We start from the raw sequence: 24,355 nt of genomic DNA, 5'->3' as shown, positions 1-24,355 counted from the left end.
CGATAAAAGAAGCAGATAAAATCAATATATAAAATTATTTGGCGCCAAACGCACAAGAACGCATTCGATTTTTCCACATTCACAATCGCCTCACGAGATATGGCGGCACTTCCGCCTCTCGCCTCGAGCGACAACGTGGTTGTGGCGGAGGCTTCGGGATGGGGCCTGGCCCAAATCACCCAGGCCGCCCTGCGTGCGGTCGGCGGAGCCTGGCGCGCGGCTTCGGGCGGTGGCGACGACCTCAATCATTCCAATAATCACAAAGTCTCCATCTGGGGCCAGCAGCAGCCGCGACCCCTCGTCGTGGCCCTCGCCGCCGTGGCCACCGTAGGCGCCGTGGGCGGGGCCGCCCTGCTACTCGCCTGGGTCCTACGACGCCGAACTAGTCCGCCGCCGCCGCCGCCGCGCAGCAGTCAGCAGCCGCAGCCGCGACTGTCGCAGGCGTCGACCTCGGTCGAGGCCGACCTGGAGGACGGTGCACCGACCCTGAGCGTCGGCCCCGCCACGACAGCGCAGGCCCCGCCGCCCACAACGACGACCAGTACCACGACTGCGACCGCCGAGCCGTCGAGTGCCAAGTCCGTGTCTCCTCGAGCACGCTCGGTGCGGTCCTCATCAGGCCAGTGTAGGCGGCCCAAACGCATTTCTGATTGTGTTGTGTGCGGTGTGTGTCGTGCGTGTCGTGCGTGTCGTGCGTGTCGTGCGTGTCGTGCGTGTCGTGCGTGTCGTGCGTGTCGTTGTCGTGTCGTGTCGTGTCGGCGACCATAGGACACGATGAATGCGGAGCCCATGAAGCCGGCCGATTTCGTGAGCTGTCCTCCGCTGCCCCTCAACTGCGCCATCATCACGCTCGCAGGCGAGCGGAATCGGGATCATGTCGTCCTTCCCCTTCGACTCGAGCTGTACGATTCACTCGCTCACTGGTCTCGTTCTTCCTGTACCCATGATCGCCGTGCTGACGTCGTGTCGTGCGTTGCGTGTCGTGTCGTGCGTGTCGTGCTACGTTTCTTACTCCTAGGCTGAGCGAAAAGACCGCAGACGACCTCCAGGTGCTGAACGACTCGCTCTTCCCCATCAAATACAACCGACGGTTCGCACCCCCCCCCCTCCTCTGCCGCTTCGGCTTTTCCTGAGCTCAGGCGGGCCTCACTCGCCGTCTCCGCAGGCTGTACGACATCCTCCTTCGCACGCCCGAGTTGAGCTGTCTCGGTACCTCACCCCGATCGCCACGGTCCTCCTTCCCTCCATTCACCAGGGCAGCTCACCGTGTGCGTGTGCGGTGGTGCGTGCGTGTGCGGTGGTGTGTGCGGTGTGTGCAGCGTATTATGGGGACACGCTGGTCGGTGCGTCGTCATCGCGCGTCGAGCCCATCTCCGACTCGGAGGACGAGGACGACGAATCCGAGGAGCGGCCCGGTGAGGCCGAAATTCAGAAACACAAGATGGCCAACTACTACGTCATGACCCTCGGCGTCCTGGGACCCTACCGCAGGTACGCTCACACACAACACACCGACACGTCCACACCAACCCTCGTGTAACACCACACACACACACACACACACACACACACGATGTGCAGGAAGGGCGTGGGTGGTCAGCTGCTGCGGCATGCGTTTGATGATTGCCACCGGGTGGAGAAGGAGACGGCCAAGCGGGCCGAGGAGAAGAAGCGGAGGGAGGAAGAGCGCCGACAAACGGCCCCAACCCCGATTCGGACAGCGACAGCGACGACGAAGATAACTGCGAGGTGCGTACCACTGCGCACTATGCCACACGACACGCACGACACGTCATGTTCGTTGGTTGCATCATGGTGTGGTATCATGGTGCGCAGGCGATGCGGATCAACGACGTCTACATTCACATCGCGTCCAAGAGCGGGCGGGAGGTGGAGTTCTACAAACGCCACGGCTTCGAAATGACCCGCATCGATCGCGAGTACGCACCACCCCACGCCACGCCACATTCATGCATTCCACTGTTCACGACCTGCGCTGGCCCGCGCAATTGGTACTCACCTCGCCCTTCTCACCTCTGCAGTTATTACCGACGCGTGGAGCCACCGGACGCTCTCGTCTTCTCCAAAAACTACGCCCACGTACGTCGCCGTTGCGCTTGTCGTGTGCCGTGCGTGTCGCGTCGCGTCGCGTGTGTTGTGCGGTTGGCTCACATGGGATGGCCTGGCTCCAGTACCAGGTGGAGCAGCAGCTGCTGAAGGACAACCCGACGTCGGGGGCGGACGCGGTCGGGAGCCTGAAGGACATGCTGGGCAAGTGGGTCAGCCAGAACTGGACCGCCATGGAGTCCCAGCTCGCCGTGCTGCCCGCCGACCTGCGCGCCTGGCTGCTCAACTATTTGACCGTCAACAGCCTCCTCGTCGACCCCCTCCTCCACATACTCGCGCCCGACTCTGCCGCCACCCGTCTCGGTACTCAGACACACGCAACACGACACGCACACGACACAACGAGTGCTCATAGAGTTTTATGTTACGCGAGACAGACCTTAGTTGGTGCAAGAGCGTGACGGAGACCGGGCTGCAGGGGATCGGAGAGGCCTGCCCGCAGATCCAGCAGCTCATGCTGCGAGGAACCAGCATCCGCTTTTCGCCCTTCCTCAAAAGGTGCGACACACACACGACACACACACGACACACCACCGCACGCGCTGATAGATTGGCTTGCGCCGGCGGTCGATCGTGCAGTTTGAAGCACTTCCCGTTCGTGCATTCGATCAACCTGGATCTCTGCCCGGACATCGAGGACAAGGACGTCGTCTCGATCATCACGTCGCTCGGGCGCAACCTCCGCTCCATCTCGCTCGCCGGCTGCGTCAAGGTGCTACGCGCGCCGTCATACCTCACGCCATACCCCACGCTCCGCTCACTCGTCATCGCCTTTGACGGCCTCAAAGCTAACGCCTCCCTTGGCTCGGGTGCCCAGGTGTCGGAGCAAGCGGTGGAGAAGCTGGTCACGGAGTGTCCCAACCTCGAGAACGTTTCGCTATCGGGCTGCGACCGCATCACCGACGCGTCGCTGGAATGCCTCTCCTCGCTCACCAAGCTGCAGCAGCTTGTACGCCCCCTGGTTTCGTTTCGTTTCGTTTTCTCTCTTTTTCATTTCATGTTCAGGTCTCACCGTCTACCTTTCTTCTTCTTCTTCTTCTTCTTCTTCTTCTTCTTCTTCTTCTTCTTCTTCTTCTTCTTCTTCTTCTTCTTCTTCTTCTTCTTCTTCTTCTTTGGGTTGGCAGGACATCTCGTGGTGTCGCCAGCTGACTAACGTAGAGCCGCTGTCGGCGTGCCGGCACCTTTCAGTCCTGTACGGCACCGCTTCTGCGCCCTTTCCCGCGTGCCCACATATCGGTCTTAGTGGGGGGGGAAAAACACTTACGTGCGCGCGACGTTCATGGCAAATGCAGCAATCTCGACGGCTGCTGGAACGTGAGCGGGAGACGGTTCATGGAGCTCTGCTCCAGCGTGCTTCTCACCGTCCTTTCCATGTATGTAGACCGCCTAGCTCCCACGTCGTCCACTCATGCGCGGCCTTGTGTGTTGTGTGTGTCGTGTGGCTTCGTAGTGATGAGTGTGGAGGCATTCGGCGAAAGCACCTCTCGTGGTGTGCCCAGAACCAGCGATTCGCCGCCCTCCGCAGTCTCACCCTCAGCGGTACCATTCCTCCGGCTCCACCTCCTCCCTCGCTCCCCCAATCACTCATCTGATGGCCATTGCTTTTGGCTGGTGCCAGGTTTCTCGAAGCTTCACGACGAAGACCTCACCCTGCTTGTCAAGTCCGCCGACCAACTCATGCACCTGGTACCTCTCCCGCCCCCACGCGAGCCAACCTTGAACAACAAACTCGTCTTCTTCTCTCGGGCCGCTGCTACTGGACGTGTCGGGTGAGCTCACCTTCTTTCTTGTACAACGCGCGTCGCACAATTCAGGTGTTGTGGGCGACGGACTTTAGCGAGGCGCTGCTGCAGCAGCTGGCCGACGCCTATCCGCGTATCGAGATCGAGGCCTTCAGCAACATGATCGACCCCGAAGGCGGCAGCTCCCACCGCACCACCGCTGCCCAGTAGTCGTGCGAGCGAAGGGGATGTGTAGCTGTTTGTGCTCGCCACCTTAAGAATTAGAGAAAAGAAATAACGAGAAACTCATCGTACGGCAGTTTGTGTTGGTGGGCTTGAGGAAGACCGATAGAAAAAATAGCATCAATTGATTGAAGGCGTTTGGGTTGAGGCCGAGGTAAGAGGAGAGGAGATGCAGGCACCCGAACAGACGTCGTCATCATCGTCGGGTGGTCCGCCCTTGCGTGATTCGCAGGACTCGGATGCCGAGGCCATGGCGTCAGGGGGCGCCTCCGTACGCACCATCACCTGCGTCGTGGTCGGCGACGGTACCTTTAACCTCTTTTATTTGTTCGTATTTTATTTATTTATTTATCAGCCAAATACTATATTTTATTATTTATAAATGACTGGCCGGCACGTCACAGCGGCGGTGGGCAAGACGTCCCTCCTCACGGCCCTCACCATCAAGGTACCTCGGGCCGTTTTACGCACACGCTTGTGTCGCGCGGCATTGAATTGTGGTGTGGCTTCGATCGAGCAGGACAACTCGGGGATGGGACGGGGCGAACAGGGAATGGAGTACCACAAGAAGGTGCCCCTCATCGGCAACGACGGCGAGGTACGAACGCACGTATCACACCGCACACGCACCACCGCGCGCGCGCGCGCACACACACACACACACACACACACCGCACACGCACACGCCACCGCACTCGCGACATGTTCGCTCAAATGACATTTGGTGCACTGCGCCGTGAAAAGGTGGAGGAGACGGTGTACTTGCGGCTGATCGATACGCCCGGCGAGATGCACGACACGCGCGGACCCAAGCACTACCCGTCGGCCGATGTCTTTCTCATCTGCTTCTCCATCATCTCCCCCACCTCCGTACACAGCGTCCTCGACCGAGTACGTGCATCGTGTGTTGTTGCAGATGCGTGTGCGTGTGTACCGTGTGCGATGCTTGTTCTGATCGCGAGGGGATGGCGGTGTAGTGGGTGCCGGGCGTGCGACAAGCCAACCCCAAAGCGCCCATCGTACTTGTCGGCATGAAAGTCGACCTTCGGTACGCACACGACACACATGACACACTTCGACACGCGCAGTTGAACGAAGAGTGTCTTTTGGGGGCATAGACACGACGCGGACATACTGCGACGACTAGCCGAGCGCAACTTTAGTCCGGTGACGGAGCAGCAAGGGCAGGAGCTGCAGCAGCAGATCGGCGCCCTCGAGTACTTTGAGATTACCACATCCGAGATCGAAGTCCTCGACCTCCTCGCCACTGAGGTAAGAACACGCACGACACGCACGGCACACGACACCGACACGACGCACACATGACACGTTCGAGCTGACAAGCGCTTGGCCTTGGTTGGGTGGGCGGTAGGTGGTGCGTGGGGCGGTGGGAAAGCCAAAGCCGAGGAAGGGCGGCAAGAAGGACAAACAAAAGAAGGACAGCAAGCAGAAGAGCAGCGGCGGCAGCAAGTCGCTGTCGGGCAGCAGCGCGAGCCCCAAAGGGGAGGTGCGGAGCGGTGACAAGGTCCGGCACAAGAACAAGAAGGGGTGTCTCTTGTCCTAATGCAACACAACAGCTACACCACTTTGTGGGTGCTCCCGGGTCAGGTGGCCCGGTGTGATGCAATGTAATGAAACTACTGTTTAACTTAATTCAACAGAATTTCCCGACTTTCCTCGAAATCCTCCGCTGGCCACTCAGACATTTTCTCTGTTTTTATTCACTTAAATCCAATCGTTAAGGTGGAGGTAGAAAATTACTTTGGCTTTATTTTCACGGCGGGAGGACAAGACGATTAGCGTACACACAAGATGGCCGACGATGGTGAATTGGACACGGTGAAGCTCATCTCAGCCGACGGCCACGAGTTCGTTGTCGATCGCAAGGCTGCCATGGTCTCGGGCACCATCAAATCCATGTTGTCTGGCCCTGGTAAGTAATTGCAAGCCGGAAGACAGAGCGTGAGACTGCATTGCCAACGACATCCGACCATGTGAATGTTGATCAATTCTCTTTGCCCCTATGCAGGTACGTTCACCGAGCAGGCCATGGGTGAGATCAACTTCCGTGAGATCTCTACGCCCATCCTTGAGAAGGTTATCCAGTACTTCTACTACAAGCTGCGCTACACCAACAGCACGACCGAGATCCCCGAGTTCCCCATCGAGCCTGAAGTTGCCCTGGAGCTTCTCATGGCTGCTAACTTCTTGGTGCGCACCCGCCCCCTCTCAAATTCATGCCACGTAGCCATTATCACAATTACACAATCCAGTTTTGACATTACGCGCCGTGCTTTCACAGGACACTTAAATGCGAGCATGTGATAATGGCTGCGTGCGATGCCTGGGGCAATGAGGGCAATGGTATCGCTTTGCGAGGGTTTTCCCTCTTTGGCGCGAATGATGTCGCATTCAGATTGTGCCATCATCCCTCCAATAAATAGGGGCGATGACCTTTATGTACACATTCACCAACCCTATCAAACATTCATCTTTAATTCTTGAGGCCTCAACCAAACCGACCCAACACGCTTCATGGCGTGGCCGCGGACAAGAGACGGTACACTTGTGACCGCTGGTCGTGCGTCTCTGGGCAGCCGTAGACCCCTGTGCACGTGGTGTTCGCATAAGAGACAGCTGCCAAGTCAATGGACGTGTTGGGTAGAACGGCGTACCGGGCTTGGCCTTGACGTCTGCCCGACAGTCGTGGTATCGCTTGCACAGCTCGAGGGCCTCGTACGCCGTGAGCCCGTAGAGCCGGCCTTTGGGCGATTGCAGGGTTCAATCAGCTGGTCGCAAGCCACCATACATCGACTTCATGCAGGAGCGAGAGTGCATACCCAGAAGAAGTGAGGCAATGGTCCCTGTGCGTCCATGTCCGCCACTGCGATCGAGCGCGCACACAATCAAGGTGAGGGACCACGGCTTTTCAAAAAGGAAGGGACCCGGGTACCGACAATGGAGGTAGATGCGTTCGCCGCGGTTGAGCATGTCGATGATCTCCGCCACCAGCGCGTTCACCTCTGCATCTTCGCCGACTCCCTTATCTGCACAACAAAGGAGGTCCGGCGTAAGAAAGGCCGTCAGAGGAAGTCCATTAGATTGGTGTGCTCGGTTGGCAGCTTGGCGGGCGTGTCGTGCCATAGATGGGCACGTGGCGGTAGGAGAGTCGAGTAGCGAGGTGCGGGTATTCGCTGGGCGCCTGCGCGATAAGCTTGGGCACGCCCTCAAAGTAGGGCCGTCCCTGTCGCTCGAGCTCGGCTTTCGTCATCAGGCAAATGAACGTTGTCGTGCCTGATGAGGTGCCGGACGGAGAGAGCAAAGAGGCCCGTCAGTTGAATGCTCGGGCAGAAGTGTGAGGAGGACGCACCCGCCTTGAGGAGGTCAGCCACCAGGTGCTGGCGCTTGGGGTAGGCCCCGGCCAACACTTGGCCCCTGAGCACCCAGAACGACCACTCGGTGGGTCCTGCACACCAAAACGAAGTGAGCACGCAAGGAGAGGTGTTTAGGGGGGGGGGGAAGGTTCGCACCGGCCATGGCATCAACTTCGTCGGCGTCGGGAAGTGCGAGGGGAAGCTGCAAAGGCTCCACAGCTGGCTCCGCCGTTGTAGGGCGGCCTTTCTTGTTGCCGCTTGCCTTGCCTTTTCCTTCTTCACGTTACACTGGTTAGTGTACATGCTTCGGCGGTACGTGGTGGACGGGGTACTTTTGTTGGGTGCTTGCATTTTCTCAGTGATTAGAATAGATTAATCCAATGCTAAAGACAGTTGTTGTTCTCGCAAGCAGGATCTTCGCAGAATGAGAGGCGAGAAAACTGAGAGTACGACTCGTTGTTACTTGATTCGTGCTTGCTCTAGAAAGCTCTACATGCGTCTTTGACGAAAGGCGAGTCTCTGCACCTTCTAACGTCCTATTTACAGGATTGGAGCTGCCGCTCAGGCGTCGGTCTGGGCTTCCTTGGGCTGCAGCTTGGCCCGTTCCCTGACCTCCTTAGCGTGCTCGACCACGGCGTGCGCCTTGCTGACCTTCTCCTCTTCGAACAGCTGGCGTTGCGTACGATAGAAGAACGATAAGCAAGGGATCGAAGGCTAGAACTTGAAGGCAGAACGTACTTGACGCCTCTGTTGAGCTTTATCCTGACGCTCCTTGAGCACTTCGGGCGTTAAGACCTTCTTTGGCGAGTTCTGGAGCCTGTCCTGCACAGGCGTTATGGTCTTGTTCGGCCTTGCGGGGATGAACTGCGTCTTGTCTGCAAACGATGCGTCAGTCGCTTGCATCCATCAGGTTGCTCGGCTCGATAGAGTCCTTGCATGCCAAGCGAGATAAGCGTCCGTACCGACTTCAATGATCTCGGGCTTGGGCAGTTCGGTATCGGCCATCTTCTCTTCTTGTTCTTCTTCTTCTTGTTCTTCTACTTCTTCTGCTGTTTGCTTGGTGATGTCTTGTGCGCAGGCCACGCCATTTGGCGCGAAGGGGCACTTTCCTTGGCGCCATTTTCCTTCCCAGCTTTTTCCCGGCACGCCAAAACCGGCCACTCAATAAACGTTACCATTTTATTGCTCACCTTTTCGGACAGAGATGGAGCCCGCACCTTCTCCCTCTTCAGCGTCTGGAACTCCCATCCAGCCCTCTAAGGCAACGACTCTTGTTGCTCCTTTCCAGCGAGCGCCGTACTCGGCCGTTATCCCGCCGGCCCCCGCCAACAGCTTCGCTTCCACTGCTGCTCCGCCGCGGCTCTCCACGCTCGCCCCCTTAGCCTCCACTGCATCGCACCTCGCCCAGTCGCTGTGGTCCACGGCTTCTCTGGCGATACGACCTCTTGAGCGCTCTTCCTCCCTCTACCCGCCTGCACCCTCAAGTGTCCACCAACCTCAGCCTCGCCCTCTTCAGCACCACAACTCAGCGCCTGCTGGGCAACCGCCCGCCATACCCACAGTCGTACCATTAGAACCCTTGCGCCTGGGGTCGCCCAGCAGCGATGACTCGGCAGACAACATCGGAACGGACGACCTGGACGAGGGAGACAACGGCCTGACGCGTTCGGGCAAGCGGAAGAGGAAGCGTACGTCTCCCGAGCAGTTGCACGTGCTCGAGACCACCTTCAACATGGAGCAGCACCCGAGCCTCGGGATGCGCAACCAGCTCGCTACCCAGCTCAACATGACTCCCCGCAGTGTACAGATCTGGTACTCGTCGCTCACCGACTGCCACGACTGGACTGGCGCCCTCACACCTCCTCTCCAGGTTCCAGAATCGTCGCGCCAAGGCTCGCAATCAGAGCCAAGTGGCTCCCACACCCACACTGCTCCTGGGATCCAACACCGCCGGCCAGCCCCGCGAAGCTGCGCACGCCGACGCAGCTCTCCTGTCGTCCATCTTCCAGCTGGCGGCTGTCGCTTCAGCCGGAGAGCCGGTTCCTCCACCGGCCTCTTCGAGCTCTTCATCATCAGCTCCTTCGCCTTCGGCCTCCACTTCGTCGGTCTCATCCACTGGAGCTCCTACACCCGCGGCCTCTGACAGTCGAGTAAGCCGCTCTCACCTTCTGCACCGGCAGCTGAGTGATGCTTAGACTAACGATGTGGCAAGCACAGGTCAAGAGTGAGACATACACCACGGAGGGAGAAGTCGAAGCTAACAAGAGGAGGAAGACATCAGAACCCAGCTCAAGCGATAACGCGTCGCCACCGATCGACAAGCAAGAGAAGAAGGGCGGCGGGGACTTTGCGGCGGCCCTGTTGAAGGCTGCAGTGATGGGCAGGGAGGACGAAGTGGTCAAGCTGCTGGACCTGGGCTGCGGCAAAGAGGAGCGAGAGACGGCCCTGGTCGGGGCAGCTTCTGTAGGACACGTGGGTGTGGTCGAGTGCCTCCTCCAGCGCAGCGCTTCGCCCAACGCCGCTGACGAGGGCGGCTACAGCGCGCTGCATGCCTCGGCCAAGAACGGCCATCAGCGCATCGCCGAGCTGCTGCTCGAGGCCGGTGCGGACCCGCATGTCGTCGAAGACCTGGAGAAGGAGACGCCGTTGCATGTGGCCGCCCTCAAGGGCCGCCAGGGTGTGGCCCTGGTGCTGCTGCGCCGAGGCGCCCGACCCGACACCCGCGACCGACGCGGCTACAGCGCCCTGCACCACGCGGCGGTCAACGGCCACCTCTCGCTGGTGCGGCTTCTGGTCGATCATCGCGCCACCATAGACCTGCGTTGTGAGCGAGGCCGTACGCCACTGCACGCGGCCGCCCTCCACGGCTTCGATGCCATCGCCGATCTCCTGCTGCAGCAGGGCGCCGATCCCAACGCTCGCGATGCCACCGGCTCCACAGCCCTCCACTACGCCGTGCGTGGTGGCCACTCGGGCGTGGTCTCGCGTCTGCTCGCAGTCGGTTGCGCCCTGGGCGCCAACCAGTTGGGACTCACCGCGCTTCACCTGAGCGCCCTGTGCGGCGACGAAGGGCTGGTCGGCACGCTTCTGGAGAACGCCGACGACGAGACCGTGGAGGCCCGCGACGTCGACGGCCGCACGGCGCTACACCACGCCTGCATGGCCGGTTCGCTGGGTGTGGTGCGTCAGCTTCTGGCTGCCGGCGCAGATCCCGAGGGCAAGGACGGCGGCAACGACAAGTCCGTGCAGCTCGCCGCCCGGGCAGGTCACATGGCCGTCGTCAAGGCCCTCCTGCACTCGACTCACACCTCCTCTTCGCCGCCGCTCGTCGTAGAAGCAGCTTCTTCTTCCGCGGCCGCGACAGAGACTGGCACCGTGAACACGACAGGCCCGGAAGAGCAGGACAACGACTGCCGGGCCAAGAAAGAAAAGGAGGGTACAGACGCGACACCGGTGAAGGAGGATGGTGGCGAGGTGGGCGACCAGGACGAGGACGAAGAGGTGGAGAGAGAAGACGAAGAGGAAGAGATGGTCATCGATGACGGGGACGAGCTTGAACCGGAGAATGAGGCCTGACCCGACGAGTAGGGTCCGTGGCCAGCGCCGCGACGGAGGAAGGGTGTACAGACCAAAGAGTAATATATGTTTTTGTTTATTTTGTGGGTAGGGAGATGTGAAGAGAAGATGGAGATAGGGAGACGAGAAGAAGGGTCGTGCGGAAGATGAACACGGCCTGCGTGTGCGGGAGGATAGGTACAAGGGGCCGTGGTGCGAGAGATTTCTCTTCTCTTGCAGCCATCCGGGTGGGATTGGAGGTTCCATCCAATGCTTTGAAGATGCCGATTTGAAGCTGAGATTCTGGTGACTAGTGAGCAACGGTTCCCTTTTGCGGGGGCTTGGTAGCGTAAGGATGGTCGAGCGCCCGTCGGAAGAGGAGGATGTGGGGTTCGGGATCGTGTCGCTCGTAGTGCTCCCAGCCAGGGGACTGCTGCACGCCAAGCGCCCGCCACTCGGTTTCCGTGAGGAGGCGAGCAGGGAGCTTCTTTGCAAGCTGCTTGGGCAGAATCACATGTCTGGAAAACAGAAGATTAAAATTTACGGCCAGAAGTTCTGCATGAAGATGGGAAAAAAGATAACGCACCTGTACTCGAACTCGTCGTCACTGTACTTGTCTGAGTAGATGATCTGCTGCGACATCGTGAATGAAAATGAGGCGTGTGCGAACTGGGTACGGCCACGAGCAAAGTGATTTGATGGCTTGTTCGGGCGCGAAACTCAAGACAAAAACTGGCGCGAAACTCTTGTTCGCTGTTTGGCGCCAAAATTTTGTCCTTTTTTCCTGGATGCAAGCGTGGATTTGGCATTTCTATGTTGCCCTGTTACTGACTTTGCCCGGATAGTCGGCCCATCCCGACAAAGTAAGAAAATAATTATTATCAACAATTTTGTAGATTATTTATTTGCGTTTGGTTGTGTGGACGGTGATTGCCACCACCGAGGAGCACGGGGAGGCCACACGATCGACAGGGCATCAGTTGAGGGGTGGGGAGACTATGGAGGCTCCTCCCGCCAAGCTGATTGGCGACGATTCCTCTCGGCGGAAGGATAAGGACAAAGGTAAGAAAAAGAAGGGGAAGGCCAAGGATGAAGGCAAGATGAAGATGGACAAAAAGAAGACCAAGACCAAGAAGAAGAAGAAGGACAAAACCAGCAACAATAGGAGCCTTCCCGCCGGGAACCAGTTGACATCACATCCCCCACTCATGCGAGGCAGCTCCTCCGAAGGAGAGCACGCCGACGGTAATCATACTCGAGCTGCCCTACCCATCGACATTAGCTCACATTTTCCTCACCAATTCTGTTTACAGAGAGAACGGAGCGATCTATCAGTTTGCCCGAGAGCGTAAGCGAGGGGGCTGACAATGGAGAGGAGGAAGAGATTATGGGCGACAACACCGGGGACGAAGTGGACTTGTCATTTGACGAGAGTAGTGAAAACGCTGATGACGATGCCGGAGATGGGAGCGGCCTCTACCACTCGTGGAACTTCCTCGGCCCTTCCTTGTCGGGAAGTGGGCGCATCATCACGCGCAGCCCATCCAGCCAGATGTTAAATTCGCGACCACGTTCCTCAACCCAAGGTGCGTTACCCATTTTTGTGGTGAATGCCATTTGCATTGCAACTTCCATTCTTGTTCTGTGCATTCCTTTGCTTACTTGCTATGCACCATCGCTTTGCTTCAATCGCTCTCCTCATTCACCAGAGTGGTCTGAAGAGCGAAAACGAGAAGTGGAAAACCGGGCGCTGGCCATCTCTAACGCTATGGGCGAGGAACGCATCATCGCCTGCCAGGCTCTGTGGCGTCGCGCCCTCTGTGTGTCGCGCTTCCGCATTCTCGGTACGCTCTCCTCGCACTTCCCCCCACCGCCTACTCGGCCTGCGCACCGTCGCCTTCGCTCTTCGTTCTTCTTCTCTTTCTTTCTTCGCGTCTGCTTATCGTCCCTCCGTCCCTCCCGCCTTCTCGCAGTCCGAATGAACCGCAAGCGCGCCTCCATCGTGGACGAGCTCATCGCATCCGAGAAGGACTACGTCGCGGATCTCACCCTCGCCGTGGACATGTACCTCAAGGTAAGCTATTCTTCTTTCGCTCCTTGAGCCCACACCACCGGAGCCTCCCCTCACCCTAACAACAACAACAACAACCTCTCAGCCACTGCGCGACAGCCTGTCCACAAACGAGCCCATCTTGCCGTCGGAGATGACGCTGCGTTCGCTGTTCTCGGACATCGAGGTGATCCGGAACTACAACTCGGCCTTGCTGCAGCAGATACTTCGACGCCACGCCCAGTGGGGACCCTACCAGAAAATCGGTACGCCCGTGGTGCTCGTCGCTTGCTCTCTTCTCTTCTCTCCCCGAGTTTGTTGCACAAAACGAGAACTGACATTCGCTCTCTGGTTCTCGGTGGCAACAGGCGATGTATTTGTACGAATGAACCACTTCCTGAAAGCCTACTCCAACTACTGTAAACATTACAAAGAAGCCCTGATCACACTCGGTACGCGCCCGATCCGGCCTCCGCATGTGATTCGCCCAAAGCTGCTCACACGCGGTCGTGTTGCGCGCGTGGTTTGGTTCGTTGTGTGAACAGGTCAACTGTATAGAAATAATCGATTTGTGGCATTCCTGCGAAAGGTGGCCGAGGGACCAGCTATAAACGGCCGGACGCTCGAACACTTCCTCGCACTCCCCGTGGGCCGCATCCCCGCCTACACGTACGTGACCTCATGCCACCTCAATCGCCCGCGCAATATTTCTTTTTTATTATTATTTTATTTATTATAATAATATCGAATTTGTAACACGTTCATGGAATGCAGAGACCTGCTGGACCGCTTTGCGCGGTACACGTGGGAAACCCATCCGGACCGGCCCGACCTCTCCGAAGCGTGCGATTCGCTGCGGGAGCTAACGGCCTACGTGCAGGACTCGCGTGCGGACGTCCAGCACATCCTCACCGTCCTCCACATCCAAAACACTCTCCTGGGCACCGACAAGGTACTACTACCCATTCACCGCCTCCTGATGATTCTCTGATTAATTAACGCTCTTACCACCTTGCTGCGCCAATCAAACAGAACATCGTTACGCTGGGGCGACGGCTGGTGCGGGAGGGCGAAATTGAGGAGGTGTCGCGAGACGGCAGCAGGAACTCCATGTGGCATCTCTTCCTCTTCAACGACATCCTCCTGTGGACGCGACCGGTCGTCCCATCCTCCTCTTCATCATCATCATCGTCTTCTTCCTCGTTGTCGTCCTCTTCTCCTGCGTCGTCCGCTTCCTCCTCGTCCCTGCCCGGCGCGGCGCGCAATCCGCAGGGCGCGGCCTCGCTGGCCTCGTCGTCTTCCGGCGGCCGGTCGCCGACCACGTCGCCGCGGCGCGGCAGCCGGTCTTCCATTTCCTCCATATTCGTTTCTTCGGAGATCCCGCTCTCCCGCTCGGCTTCGGCGGTCGTCGCTGCCGTGTCGTCCGGGTCGTCGTCGGCGCTGACATCGGAGACCAGATACAACGTCGAGATGATCGACGACCTCGTCCACCTCACCGTCTCCGAGGTGCCCCTCGCCTACAACCACCCCGACGCCGAGGTAATCAACTCCGACCGACTCCCGCGCTCTCCATTGGCCCAGCAGTTTGTAATTGCTCACCAACCGGTCGTGTCGTGTGTCGTGTCGTTGTGGATGACAGGATGACTACGGGATGTACATGGTGCGGGGCACGACCGGCGCGACGCCGGTGCTGCTGGTGGCACACAGTGCGCGGGAGCGCAAGTCGTGGCTGCAGGACCTGTACTCGTGCATCGACGACACCGTCTCCAAGCACTATCTGCGCATAGGTAAACCCAAAAGGTCCTCCCAGCCAGGTATACATATATCCATCCCTATTGGCGCGCCCCGCTCTGTCCATCCATCCACCCCCGCTATCCATTCTCTATTATCACTGTATCTGTTTATCTATTTACTATGACTATTAGTTGTATCACTATCCATTTATTTCCAACCAACCTGGCAAGAGCGTGGTTGCATGGCAACAACCCACAACAATTGTTATTGGGGGGCTTAACGCTGACGTGTGCGGGCGCCTGTGTAGTGGAGGAGAGGAAGCAGGTGGTGCATCGCGAACTGTTGGGCATCATGCAGCTGCGCAAGGACGAGTACTTCCAGTACCTCCGCCACTCGCGCTCTTCGGCCGTGCCCTCCAACCTCAACAAAAGTACTCCTCCGCACACGCTCGCCCACGGCACACACGGCACACGGCTCACAGCACACGGCACGGAAATGGGGAGTGAGAGAGAGCTGACGTCGGATGGGTTGTTGCGGTCGCGCGCGCGCAGAGGGAAAAGAGAAGAAAAAGAAGCCGGCGGGTAGTAAGCGAGCGGGACTCGGCCGCATCCTGCCCATGGGCCGCCGGCTCTCGGACGCCACTGTGGCCGCCGAGACCACACCCACGCGCACCACCCAGAACCCGCTCGCCCAGGTACGTTCCGCACATTCCTTCCACCCCTCCCCGTTCGCTCACCACGACACGACACGACAGGTTCCGTTGCGACAGTCGATCAACCCAGCGCCAAACATGGACCAGCTGGCGGCGTCGGCGGCGCCCTCGCCCTCGCTGGCGGGCGGCGTGGGCCTGGGTGGTGGCGGGATGGGCGGCGTGGGCCTGGTGGGCGTCGACTCGAGCCACCAGGCGAAGCTCCACAAGTCGGCGTCGGTCACGCAGCTCGACCTCCTCATGGCCGAGATGAAGAACGACCCGCGCGCCATGATCCACCTGGCCCCGCGGCTCGAGCGCACCATGCAGCGGCTCAACCTGCACGACGCGTGGGACGACGATCGGCTGCGCAAGAAGGAGCGCGAGCGCGAACTCCGCGAGAGGGAGAAGGAGCGCGAGCGCGAGAAGAACAATCGAAACGGATCGTCGTCAAAGTCGGGCTTCAAGCGATCGCTGTCGCTCAAGATGCGCGGCGAGAAGAAGTACGAGAAGGACCGCATCAGCGGCGTCGACAAGGAGCACCGCAAGGACAAGGACAGCAAAACGAAGAGCGGCAAGGGCAAGGAGAAGGAGAAAGGGCGAGAACACAACCACCACGGCCACGGCCATGGCCACAACCACGAGGAGGAGGGCGAGGCGGAGGAGGGCGAGGACGGCTCGTCGCCGTCGACGTCGTCGTCCATCTCGGTCATCGCCTCCAACAACAGCAGCGCCGAGTGGGACCTGGGCAGCAACGTCAAGCGACCAACCGCCGCCTCATCGTCGTCGTCCTCGGGCAGCGGCAGCAAGCCGCGCAAGTCCTCGCGAGAAGCTGACCGAAAGCCTTGAAGCAAGCAGACCCCCGAGTGGGGTGAGACCGAGTGCATGATCACCCAAACCCGCGTGGCACGAACCAACGCGTTGGTCCCGCCCTGCTGTGGTCTTGCCCAACTAAAGTTTGAAAAGCACCCACAGAGAAGACGAGCGTGCCACGCGGGTTTGGTGTAGAACACAACGCACGACACACGTATAATAATTGGCCAATTATTCACAACCCACGCGCGCGCGCTTGTTCCCGTTCGTGTTCGCCAGGCTGGACACGCCCCTTTCCCCCTCTTCTTCTCTTGCGTTGGTGCAGATCTTTACTCACTACTCCAGGCCGTCGTCCTCGTCCCAGGCACCTTCGGCCTCGTCCTCCTGTAGTGGCCACCGGATGAGCGAACGCCAGGTGAGCGTGTGAGAGCGTGTTTTGGTGAGCGTGTGGGAGTGCGTTTTGGTGAGCGTGTGCGTGGGGGTCTTACCCAGGAGGGGTCGGTCTCGACGGCCAGGCGGCTGGCGGCCTGTGGCTTGGCGGGACCCTTCTGGATGATGGTCGGTCGTACGTAGGTGGGCTCCATGTCCTGGAAGTAGTCCACCTCCTCCACCCTGTGTGTGTTCGTATGCAACGCGCCGTAAGTCGTCGCCCCTTCGCACGTAGCGCACGCGCAGCGCGACACGACACGGAAGGAGTACTTCTTGGGTGGCTGCTGTTGGGGCTGCGGCTTGGCGACTGGCTTGACGGCGCCTCCAAGCGCAGGTGCGGGTGCAGGTGCGGCCGCCTCGGCTCGTTCGTGGCCGGCAGGCGGAGTAGAGCGGCGGGGGGCGGGGGCGGCCTCGGGGGCGCGACGCACGTTGATGCCGCTAGGGCCGGGCGAGATGGTGGATGAAGAGGGAGGCGAGGAGGGCGAGAAGGAGCTCGTGGTGTTGTTCGTTGGGGTTGAGGCGAACACGCCCGCCCCCGAATTTGTGTCCTCATCCGCAGAAGATGAAAACCCATGCGTAGAAGTGGGGGAGGTTGCAGATGAAGAGGGAGGAGGCACGTTGAGCGCCGCCTCCCGAAGCGCCTGCGAATCCGCCTGCGCGTCAGGGAGACACGACGCAAACAACGCGTTACCCATTTGGGGGGAACAAATCAATCACAGTGGTGCCTCTTGTCTTTTACGGTTTCGTTTTTTTTTTTTTTGCTCTTTGCTTTTTGCTTTTTGCTTTTTTCTTTTGTTTTACGCTGTTCTGGGCGCCAAGGTTTGAGTTGAGCAAGATGGGGAGAAGGTGAAAGCGTGTTTACATTTGGGGGATAGGAAAGATAAGCCTTTCCTCCGAGCGTGAGAGGAGGAGTACAACAACGGCGACAAAACAGACGGGCAAACAAACAAACTAACTAAAGACAGGCACCGGGAGTGGGGTGCGGACGAGAGACTCAGAACAGGCTGCACTTCTTCTTGGGCTTGGAAGACCCCGCACTCGAATCCTCTTGCTGCTCGAGTGGATGATTGTGGCGCGGTGTGAGCTCGTGTCTCACAGCAACCGCACATGCACCACCGCACACGCATACGAACACACGAGTGTGGGCGATGAAAGGTACCTTGGCGCAGACAACAGCGGTGAGGGCGTTGTCGAAAACGTTCTTGAGACCCCGCCGGGTGAGGGCGCTGCACTCCAGGTACTTGATGGCCTTGATCTCGTTGGCCAGCTTTTGGCCTGCGCCACACCATCGTAAAATGTCCACCACCAACGTGAGCGTGCACAATCACCACGAAGGAGAGGGGAGAGAGGGGGGAGCACCTTGTTCGGGCGTGATGGGGTCCTTCTTGTTCTTTTGGAGCTCTTCGAGGGTCTTGGCATCCTCTCTCAGATCGATCTTCGTGCCCACCAGAATGATCGGCGTCGTCGGGCAGTGATGCCTCAGCTAGGAGAACGCGATCGCGCCCAACACCCAACACGACCGAGAGCGCGAGAGAAAGAGCGAAAGAGAGAGAGAGAGAGAGCGAGAGAGCGAGAACGAAGATGGCCGCGCGTGAGTTGGTGCGAGGGACGATGGTGCGAGGAGGAGGGAGTGAAAGAAAGCACACCTCGGGGAGCCAGGTCTCTTTGACGTTTTCGTAGGAGTAGGGGTTGACGACGGAGAAGCAGAGGAGGAAGATGTCCGTCTTCGGGTACGAGAGCGTCCTGATGCGCGCATAGCCTTCCTGGCCTGCCCTCGTTTACACGCCCCAGGCATTGCCACCAGTCAGACCACCGTAGATGGAGAGAAAGGAGAAGAGTGGGAGCGAAGGAGCGCAGAAGAGATCGCGTTGATAGAGAAGCCATCTTGAGGAGGCGGCAGAGAAAAATGGATTTCGTGTAGGGCGACGTACCAGCGGTATCCCAGAGCGAGAACTTCACCTCCTGGCCCTCCACGAGGATCTGCGCTTCATAATTATCGAATACGGTCGGCACGTACCTGCCGCGTGTGGAGGCGAAGTGCGAATCCGTCCATGAGACTGGCAGGGGTCTGAAGATTGAAGCTTATGAATTTAGAGGGGGGCACGTACTCGACAGGAAAGTGATTCTCGGTGTAGGAAATGAGCATGCACGTCTTACCTGCAGACCCACCCTCGTTAGCGATTGATTGATCCCTCCTTAAATTGAGATTAGGCGACTACGTAAAATTTAATAATTAAAAAAGAAGCGAAATGAAGAATTTGATGCCAGTAGGAGACTACGCGACATACCGACGGCGCCGTCACCGACGACAACGCATTTGACCTCCTTCTCAGTCATCGGTAGAGATCGGGATGAAGCCTTCTCTTTTTGCGAACAGATTGAGAGAGTTGCTTTGCAAGATGGCGTTTATGGCGTCGACAGTAGCAGCGTGGTGCGGCCAATTAATTCGCCGAAGAATGCAGTCGCCTTTGGTCTTTTCGGTTGCTGTCGACCAGTTTGCGACTGTCGCCAGCGCTGGTCAGGCGGGAATTGCGGGCCAAGCTGTCGCTGTCCACGCGGAAGCCGTTTTTCTTCACTTCTCTTCTCACGGTCTCGGCCTCAATCATCAGCTTCCAACTCGATCGAACGTTCGATCCTCGATAATAACTTAGAACATGGGTGGACTCATCTCTCTCCTCGCTGGCGACCACTCCAAGGGCGTGGACATTATTTTGAATTTTGAAGGTAATTTTTGCAATCGTGTAGAGGGCGCCAGGTCCACCATTGCATTCAGAAAGATGTTGTGTTGTACTTTCTATTTCTCCCTTCCTCTTACACGCGTACCTAATCGTTCCAGGTGCCGAGCCTTCATCCGAGGAGGAGAGGCAGATCCACGCCGCGGTAGCCGCGGTGCTCAACAAAGGCCCACAAATTCTCGATGAGCTTTCGACCTATCCCGGTTGTGAGGAGTACATTCGAAAGGCATGCGCATTCTCTGCCCCTTCTTCTTTTTTTTTAGCAGGCTTAGCGCAAACTACGCCTGGTACGTGTGAATGGTGTTCTGATGAAAGATCCACTGTGTTCGCAATCAGGCCATTTCCAACCCCGGCCCGGAGAACGAGGAGGCGGCTTGGAATGCCGTTCTGCCCGCCGTCGATCAGCTGAAGGAATTCTACGATTTCTCGCTTTCTCTTGGTACCATTCCACATCAGGCCCTTTTACATCAAAGCCTTGAGGAACCGTCCCAGGAATCTCTGGCTCTTTGGTACTTGTTGTTCTCACCCCGCTCTTCCAACGATTTCACGCTACTTCAGAGGAGAGCTTCCCCAAGCTGCTCCTCGCCCTCTGCAAGGAAGCGCCCAGGGAGAGCCTTGGCAACCAGCAGGCCTTGGCCAAGCAGCTCGCCGACGTGTTCGACTTTGTCCTCCGCTTCGATGACGCCAAGGTGCACCTCTTCTCCCTCTCCCAGGACTCCCGTGCGCCTCGCACACATGACCAGCGGCTGATGCGTGTCTCTCTGTGTTTCTTTTTGTGTGTGGGGGTGTGTAGATGGTCAACCCGGCGATCCAGAACAACTTCAGCTACTACCGGCGCACGCTCAACCGCATGAAGCTGTCGAAGAAGGACATGAACCTCACCATCCGCGACGAGCTGGCCAACCGCATGTCCCTCTTCTTCGCCTCGCCCACCCCGATGATGAACTCGCTCTCGGAGACGACCGTCAAGTTCCTCAACGAGGACTCGACGGTGCCCAAGGAGAACGTGACCGACGCCCTGGCGACGATGGTCAACGTGTGCCAGCACATGGTGGAGGTCAAGACCTTCTCCTCCGACCAGACCAACCTGTTCTGCCTGCGCGCCATGACCGGCGCCATCATCCTCTACGACCACCTCCACCCACAGGGCGCCTTCAACAAGAAGTCTCCCATCAACATGCGCGGCTGCATCACCGTCCTCCGCAACTTTGTGCCCCAGGCCGGCGGCTCTGGCAGCGCCCCGTCCCCCTCGGCCGGTCTCCTCAACGCCCTTCGCTTCACGACAAAGCACCTCAACGACCCCGACACCCCCGCCAACATCAAGCAGCTCCTCGCCTCCTCCTGATCGTCCACCCCCCAACTCGGGCTCGCTGCCGCCCACGCTCGGCTCCTCACGCGCGGTGGCTCGACTTCTCTCTCCCCCTCGCGGTTTGCAGCCGCACATCCATGACCACTATCCACCATCAACCACACCCCATCACCTTCATCGTTCATCCCTGGAGGGGGTCTTCTTTCTTCCCCCTGCCCCCCATTCATGTGCGCTGGCATGTGCGCTGCTTCTCGTGCCCCTTGTAATACCTACCATGCTGCTGTTGTGAACTTCCCTCGTCCCTTCATGACCGCACTTCTCCTTCATCTTCCTTGAACGTCTTTTTCAAGGTTTCTGTGGCAGGCCTGAAAACAAACAAAAAAAATGAAACTATCACTTTTTTAAATCAACAAAAAACAAGATTGCGAGGAGGATGGAGGAGCTGCCCACAACGACAACAACGCCAAAGGAGGCGGAGGGGGAGAAGGAGCTGCGACTGGCAGAGGAGGCGCACAAGGGCTACATTCGTCGGCTGAGCGGCAAGACGAAGGGCTTCGAGCACTGGGTCACGGAGCACCTCAAGATGAGCGGCCTCTACTGGGGCCTCTGCGCTCTCGACATGCTCGATGCCCTCCCCACCGACGACGATGACGGTGGCGCCCAGGCTGCCAATAAGGAAGAGCAGCAGCAGGGCGCAGAAGATGAGCAGAGGTCGACGCCCGCCGAAGGTGCAGGCGAGGAGGCGGAGGAGGCAAAGGGACCCAAGCGCAAGGAGCTGGTGGCGTGGGTGCTGGCGTGCCAGCGCGAAAACGGCGGCTTCGGCGGTTCCATCGGGCACGACGCCCATCTCCTCTACACCCTCAGCGCCATCCAGGTCCGCCCATCTTTTTTTATTTATTTTATTTTTATTTGTGCATTCTTCAGCTTATCGATATTTTATGTTTTAAATTACTATTTTTATTAAAATAATTACGTATATTTTATTTGCAGGTGCTGGCGATCCTGGACGCGCTGGACAAGGTGGACCGCGACCGCACGGCCGCCTACGTGGCCTCTCTGCAGCGGCCCGACGGCGCCTTCATGGGCGACGAGTGGGGCGAAGTCGACACCCGCTTCGTCTACTGCGCCCTCAACTGCCTCTCCCTTCTCGGCCGTCTCCCCGTACTCTCTTCCCCCCACTTTCTCCCCTAACGTTCGCGACCACTCGACTCACCGGCAGCGGGCCGCTGGGCTGTGACCAGGCCAAGGAGGGCCAGGGCGGCGCGGGCGTGAACGTGGAGAAGGCCGTCGAGTACCTGCTGCGGTGCCGCAACTTTGACGGCTCGTTCGGGTGCGTGCCGGGCGCCGAGTCGCACGCCGGGCAGACCTTCACCTGCGTCGGCGCCCTGGCCATCGCCTCCACCCTCCCCGCCTTCGCCCAGTCGCCCGCGGCGGGCGGCGACCACCGCGCGGTGCTGGAGAAGTGGATGGACGCCGAGCAGCTCGGGTGGTGGCTGTGCGAGCGGCAGGTGGAGAACGGCGGCCTCAACGGGCGGCCCGAGAAGCTGGCCGACGTGTGCTACTCGTGGTGGGTCCTGTCGGCCCTGTGCCTGCTCGACCGACTGGCGTGGATCGACGCGGGCGCGCTCGAGCGGTTCATTCTGCAGTGCCAGGACGTCGAGTCGGGCGGCATCGCCGATCGGCCGGGCGACATGGTGGACATCTTCCACACCTTCTTCGGCATCGGCGGCCTCTCGCTCCTCGGCTATGCCCACGTCGGCGAGGGCGACCTCCGCATCGACCCGGCCTACGCCCTCACCCGCCGCACCTGCCGCCGCCTCGGCCTCGCCCTCCCCTGGGACTCCTCCAACTAATTTGATTAATTCTGCCTTTTTCTATTTTAGGAAAAATAAAAACAATAAATTATAAAAATGGTGACGTGCGCTACGTGTATTTGGGTGGCCCCCGAGCTGACGAAGACGAAGAGGACCACGACGGGGACGACCAGGCCGATGGCGACGACGAAGTGGGGAAAGAGGACCAGGAGGAAGCGGAGGTGGATGAGGAAGAAGAGGAAGGTGGTCGGTGGCCGACGACGGGCGAGGAGGAAGCCGGCGAGGAGTTGAGGGAGCGGCTGCTGTGGAGGGTGAGCTTGCGCGCGGTGAGGCGCGCGCACTTGGGGCAGCGCTGCGGGTCGAAGCACGCCTGGTGGAACAGCGCGTGGCAACGAGCGCACTTGGTCGTCGTACGCAGCTGCCGACGAGCAACACCCGCAGTGAGGAATGTCGTGTGTTGTGTGTCGCGTGTGTCGTGTGTCGCGTGTGTCGTATGAGTGTGTCGTATGTGTGGGGGAGGGAGTACCTGGAATGGGTAGATGGGTCGGTCGCTGTTGCACACCTCACAGAAGCTGCCCTTGCCCCGACACAGCTCGCAGCGGGCGATGTGCTGCAGCCACCCGCTGGCCACCTCCCCCAGGAACGCGGCCAACCGCCCGCTCTGCGCCTCCACCAAATCGTGCAGCGAATACACCTCTGCACCCATCGGCCAGCATGTGAGTGCGATCGAGTGTGTGCGGTGTGTGTCGTGTGTCGTGTGTCGTGTGTCGTGTGTCGTGTGTCGTGTGTCGTGTGTCGTGTGCATGTGCGTGTGCGATACCGTCGGCGTTGATGAGATCGAGGCGGCCGGCGGTGAGCGGGATGAGGCGGTCCTTCTCTCGGCAGGTGACCACGAACTCCTTCATGTAGCTCAGCTGCTCCCGCAGCGCCTGCAGAGCGAGCGAGTGCGGCGTGAGGAAAGCCGACCATTTCGAGCAGCATGTGTGTGTGCGTGTGTGTGTGTGTTGTGTGTGTTGTGGCGAGAGGGCGGCGTACACGGACGTCGTAGAGGGCGGGGGCGATGGCGTAGAGGCGCGGGTTGATGTCGAGGATGGCAAAGGCCGGCAGATAGTAGAGCTCGTCGATGATGGTGCGGGCGGCGCGGCACACGCGGTACGGTCGGAAGTCCCACTCGTGCAGCACGCGCGCCGGGATCACCGCCGCCTCGTTGACGTGGCACTCGTAGCAGTAGTACCGCCCCGTGTACTCGCAGTACCGCCCCGCCCCTCCCAGCAGCCCTTTACCGCACATCGCACATCGCACACACCGCACACGCGCGTCAGCCGTCATTCGTGTGGGTGGGTGCGGGGGGGAGGGGTAGGAGTACAGGAGCCGAATTGGGCGGAGCAGCCGGCGCAGAGGTAGTTCTGGTCGGCCGCGCTGCCGCGCTTATGGAGGTGGAACAGCACCTGCCGCCGCTGGCCCGCCCCGACGCCGCTCAACGCCGCCGCCGTCTGCTGATGTTCGGCGCCCGCATCGGGCGACCGGCGGGCGCGCTGTGCCGCTGCCGACGCCGACGAAGCCAACGACGAGGTCGAGGTCGAGGTCAAGGAGGAGACCGACGAGGAGAGGGCCGACGAGGGAACAAAGGACGACGACGACGCTGTCGAAAGGGAGGAGGGGGAGAGGGCCGAGCCAGTCCGGCCTCGCCGCTGCGCCGACGACGACGACGCGGAAGAGGCGGAGGCCGAGGGGAGGGCCACGGGGCTGAGGAAGAGCGAGGC

At 59.4% G+C, this 24,355-nt stretch overlaps 12 protein-coding genes and 2 pseudogenes across 12 annotated transcripts; 8 read left to right on the top strand and 6 right to left on the bottom strand.

Annotated features, from left to right (window-relative positions):
- Positions 1 to 99: 99 nt before the first annotated feature.
- Positions 100 to 4,079, top strand: ACA1_064520 (leucine rich repeat domain containing protein; the record flags this gene model as incomplete). The annotated part of the gene is made up of 17 exons (XM_004339630.1): positions 100 to 475; positions 517 to 578; positions 769 to 902; positions 1,019 to 1,090; positions 1,166 to 1,209; positions 1,320 to 1,491; positions 1,582 to 1,753; positions 1,837 to 1,940; positions 2,043 to 2,100; positions 2,193 to 2,430; positions 2,505 to 2,625; positions 2,707 to 3,076; positions 3,252 to 3,319; positions 3,420 to 3,500; positions 3,578 to 3,666; positions 3,746 to 3,813; positions 3,942 to 4,079. The coding sequence occupies 17 exons, from the start codon at positions 100 to 102 to the stop codon at positions 4,077 to 4,079; spliced, it is 2,367 nt and encodes a 788-aa protein (XP_004339678.1).
- Positions 4,080 to 4,260: 181 nt separating this feature from the next.
- ACA1_064510 (small GTPbinding protein domain containing protein) lies at positions 4,261 to 5,655 on the top strand (the record flags this gene model as incomplete). The annotated part of the gene is made up of 7 exons (XM_004339629.1): positions 4,261 to 4,396; positions 4,496 to 4,539; positions 4,612 to 4,689; positions 4,836 to 4,982; positions 5,069 to 5,139; positions 5,210 to 5,363; positions 5,464 to 5,655. 7 exons carry the CDS (start codon positions 4,261 to 4,263, stop codon positions 5,653 to 5,655), a joined length of 822 nt encoding a protein of 273 aa, XP_004339677.1.
- Positions 5,656 to 5,903: 248 nt separating this feature from the next.
- On the top strand, positions 5,904 to 6,402 carry ACA1_064500 (elongation factor SIII p15 subunit, putative; the record flags this gene model as incomplete). The annotated part of the gene is made up of 3 exons (XM_004339628.1): positions 5,904 to 6,024; positions 6,121 to 6,302; positions 6,394 to 6,402. 3 exons carry the CDS (start codon positions 5,904 to 5,906, stop codon positions 6,400 to 6,402), a joined length of 312 nt encoding a protein of 103 aa, XP_004339676.1.
- Positions 6,403 to 6,624: 222 nt separating this feature from the next.
- Positions 6,625 to 7,628, bottom strand: ACA1_064490 (MAP kinase phosphatase 6, putative; the record flags this gene model as incomplete). The annotated part of the gene is made up of 7 exons (XM_004339627.1): positions 6,625 to 6,698; positions 6,767 to 6,853; positions 6,932 to 6,975; positions 7,045 to 7,133; positions 7,246 to 7,385; positions 7,462 to 7,557; positions 7,622 to 7,628. The coding sequence occupies 7 exons, from the start codon at positions 7,626 to 7,628 to the stop codon at positions 6,625 to 6,627; spliced, it is 537 nt and encodes a 178-aa protein (XP_004339675.1).
- A 398-nt stretch (positions 7,629 to 8,026) lies between these two features.
- ACA1_064480 (uncharacterized protein) lies at positions 8,027 to 8,470 on the bottom strand (the record flags this gene model as incomplete). Its single annotated transcript, XM_004339626.1, has 3 exons — positions 8,027 to 8,134; positions 8,204 to 8,340; positions 8,428 to 8,470. 3 exons carry the CDS (start codon positions 8,468 to 8,470, stop codon positions 8,027 to 8,029), a joined length of 288 nt encoding a protein of 95 aa, XP_004339674.1.
- Positions 8,471 to 8,669: 199 nt separating this feature from the next.
- ACA1_064470 lies at positions 8,670 to 9,608 on the top strand (annotated as a pseudogene).
- A 59-nt stretch (positions 9,609 to 9,667) lies between these two features.
- ACA1_064460 (ankyrin repeat domain protein) lies at positions 9,668 to 11,041 on the top strand (the record flags this gene model as incomplete). The annotated part of the gene is made up of 1 exon (XM_004339625.1): positions 9,668 to 11,041. The coding sequence occupies one exon, from the start codon at positions 9,668 to 9,670 to the stop codon at positions 11,039 to 11,041; it is 1,374 nt and encodes a 457-aa protein (XP_004339673.1).
- Positions 11,042 to 11,330: 289 nt separating this feature from the next.
- On the bottom strand, positions 11,331 to 11,662 carry ACA1_064450 (Cyclindependent kinase, putative; the record flags this gene model as incomplete). The annotated part of the gene is made up of 2 exons (XM_004339624.1): positions 11,331 to 11,538; positions 11,607 to 11,662. 2 exons carry the CDS (start codon positions 11,660 to 11,662, stop codon positions 11,331 to 11,333), a joined length of 264 nt encoding a protein of 87 aa, XP_004339672.1.
- A 356-nt stretch (positions 11,663 to 12,018) lies between these two features.
- ACA1_064440 (RhoGEF domain containing protein) lies at positions 12,019 to 16,341 on the top strand (the record flags this gene model as incomplete). The annotated part of the gene is made up of 13 exons (XM_004339623.1): positions 12,019 to 12,265; positions 12,334 to 12,537; positions 12,730 to 12,864; positions 12,994 to 13,094; positions 13,177 to 13,336; positions 13,439 to 13,522; positions 13,616 to 13,739; positions 13,845 to 14,022; positions 14,103 to 14,609; positions 14,710 to 14,857; positions 15,112 to 15,234; positions 15,356 to 15,498; positions 15,559 to 16,341. 13 exons carry the CDS (start codon positions 12,019 to 12,021, stop codon positions 16,339 to 16,341), a joined length of 2,937 nt encoding a protein of 978 aa, XP_004339671.1.
- Positions 16,342 to 16,641: 300 nt separating this feature from the next.
- ACA1_064430 (uncharacterized protein) lies at positions 16,642 to 17,429 on the bottom strand (the record flags this gene model as incomplete). Its single annotated transcript, XM_004339622.1, has 3 exons — positions 16,642 to 16,689; positions 16,794 to 16,917; positions 17,005 to 17,429. The coding sequence occupies 3 exons, from the start codon at positions 17,427 to 17,429 to the stop codon at positions 16,642 to 16,644; spliced, it is 597 nt and encodes a 198-aa protein (XP_004339670.1).
- Positions 17,430 to 17,728: 299 nt separating this feature from the next.
- ACA1_064420 (Rasrelated protein Rac1, putative) lies at positions 17,729 to 19,071 on the bottom strand (the record flags this gene model as incomplete). Its single annotated transcript, XM_004339621.1, has 7 exons — positions 17,729 to 17,785; positions 17,894 to 18,009; positions 18,094 to 18,217; positions 18,381 to 18,502; positions 18,666 to 18,751; positions 18,843 to 18,891; positions 19,023 to 19,071. 7 exons carry the CDS (start codon positions 19,069 to 19,071, stop codon positions 17,729 to 17,731), a joined length of 603 nt encoding a protein of 200 aa, XP_004339669.1.
- A 317-nt stretch (positions 19,072 to 19,388) lies between these two features.
- Positions 19,389 to 20,814, top strand: ACA1_064410 (Ras subfamily protein, putative; the record flags this gene model as incomplete). Its single annotated transcript, XM_004339620.1, has 5 exons — positions 19,389 to 19,458; positions 19,571 to 19,623; positions 19,806 to 19,908; positions 20,028 to 20,158; positions 20,263 to 20,814. 5 exons carry the CDS (start codon positions 19,389 to 19,391, stop codon positions 20,812 to 20,814), a joined length of 909 nt encoding a protein of 302 aa, XP_004339668.1.
- Positions 20,815 to 21,211: 397 nt separating this feature from the next.
- ACA1_064400 (geranylgeranyl transferase type2 subunit beta, putative) lies at positions 21,212 to 22,631 on the top strand (the record flags this gene model as incomplete). Its single annotated transcript, XM_004339619.1, has 3 exons — positions 21,212 to 21,652; positions 21,769 to 21,939; positions 22,020 to 22,631. 3 exons carry the CDS (start codon positions 21,212 to 21,214, stop codon positions 22,629 to 22,631), a joined length of 1,224 nt encoding a protein of 407 aa, XP_004339667.1.
- The window catches only part of ACA1_064390, a 4,555-nt pseudogene continuing 2,165 nt past the window's right edge, over positions 21,966 to 24,355 (bottom strand).

This window comes from Acanthamoeba castellanii, assembly GCF_000313135.1.
Source record: "Acanthamoeba castellanii str. Neff unplaced genomic scaffold scf7180000084599, whole genome shotgun sequence".
Classification (NCBI taxonomy): domain Eukaryota; phylum Discosea; order Longamoebia; family Acanthamoebidae; genus Acanthamoeba; species Acanthamoeba castellanii.
Note: the sequence above shows the minus strand (reverse complement) of the source record. Positions and strands in the feature narration are given on the sequence as shown.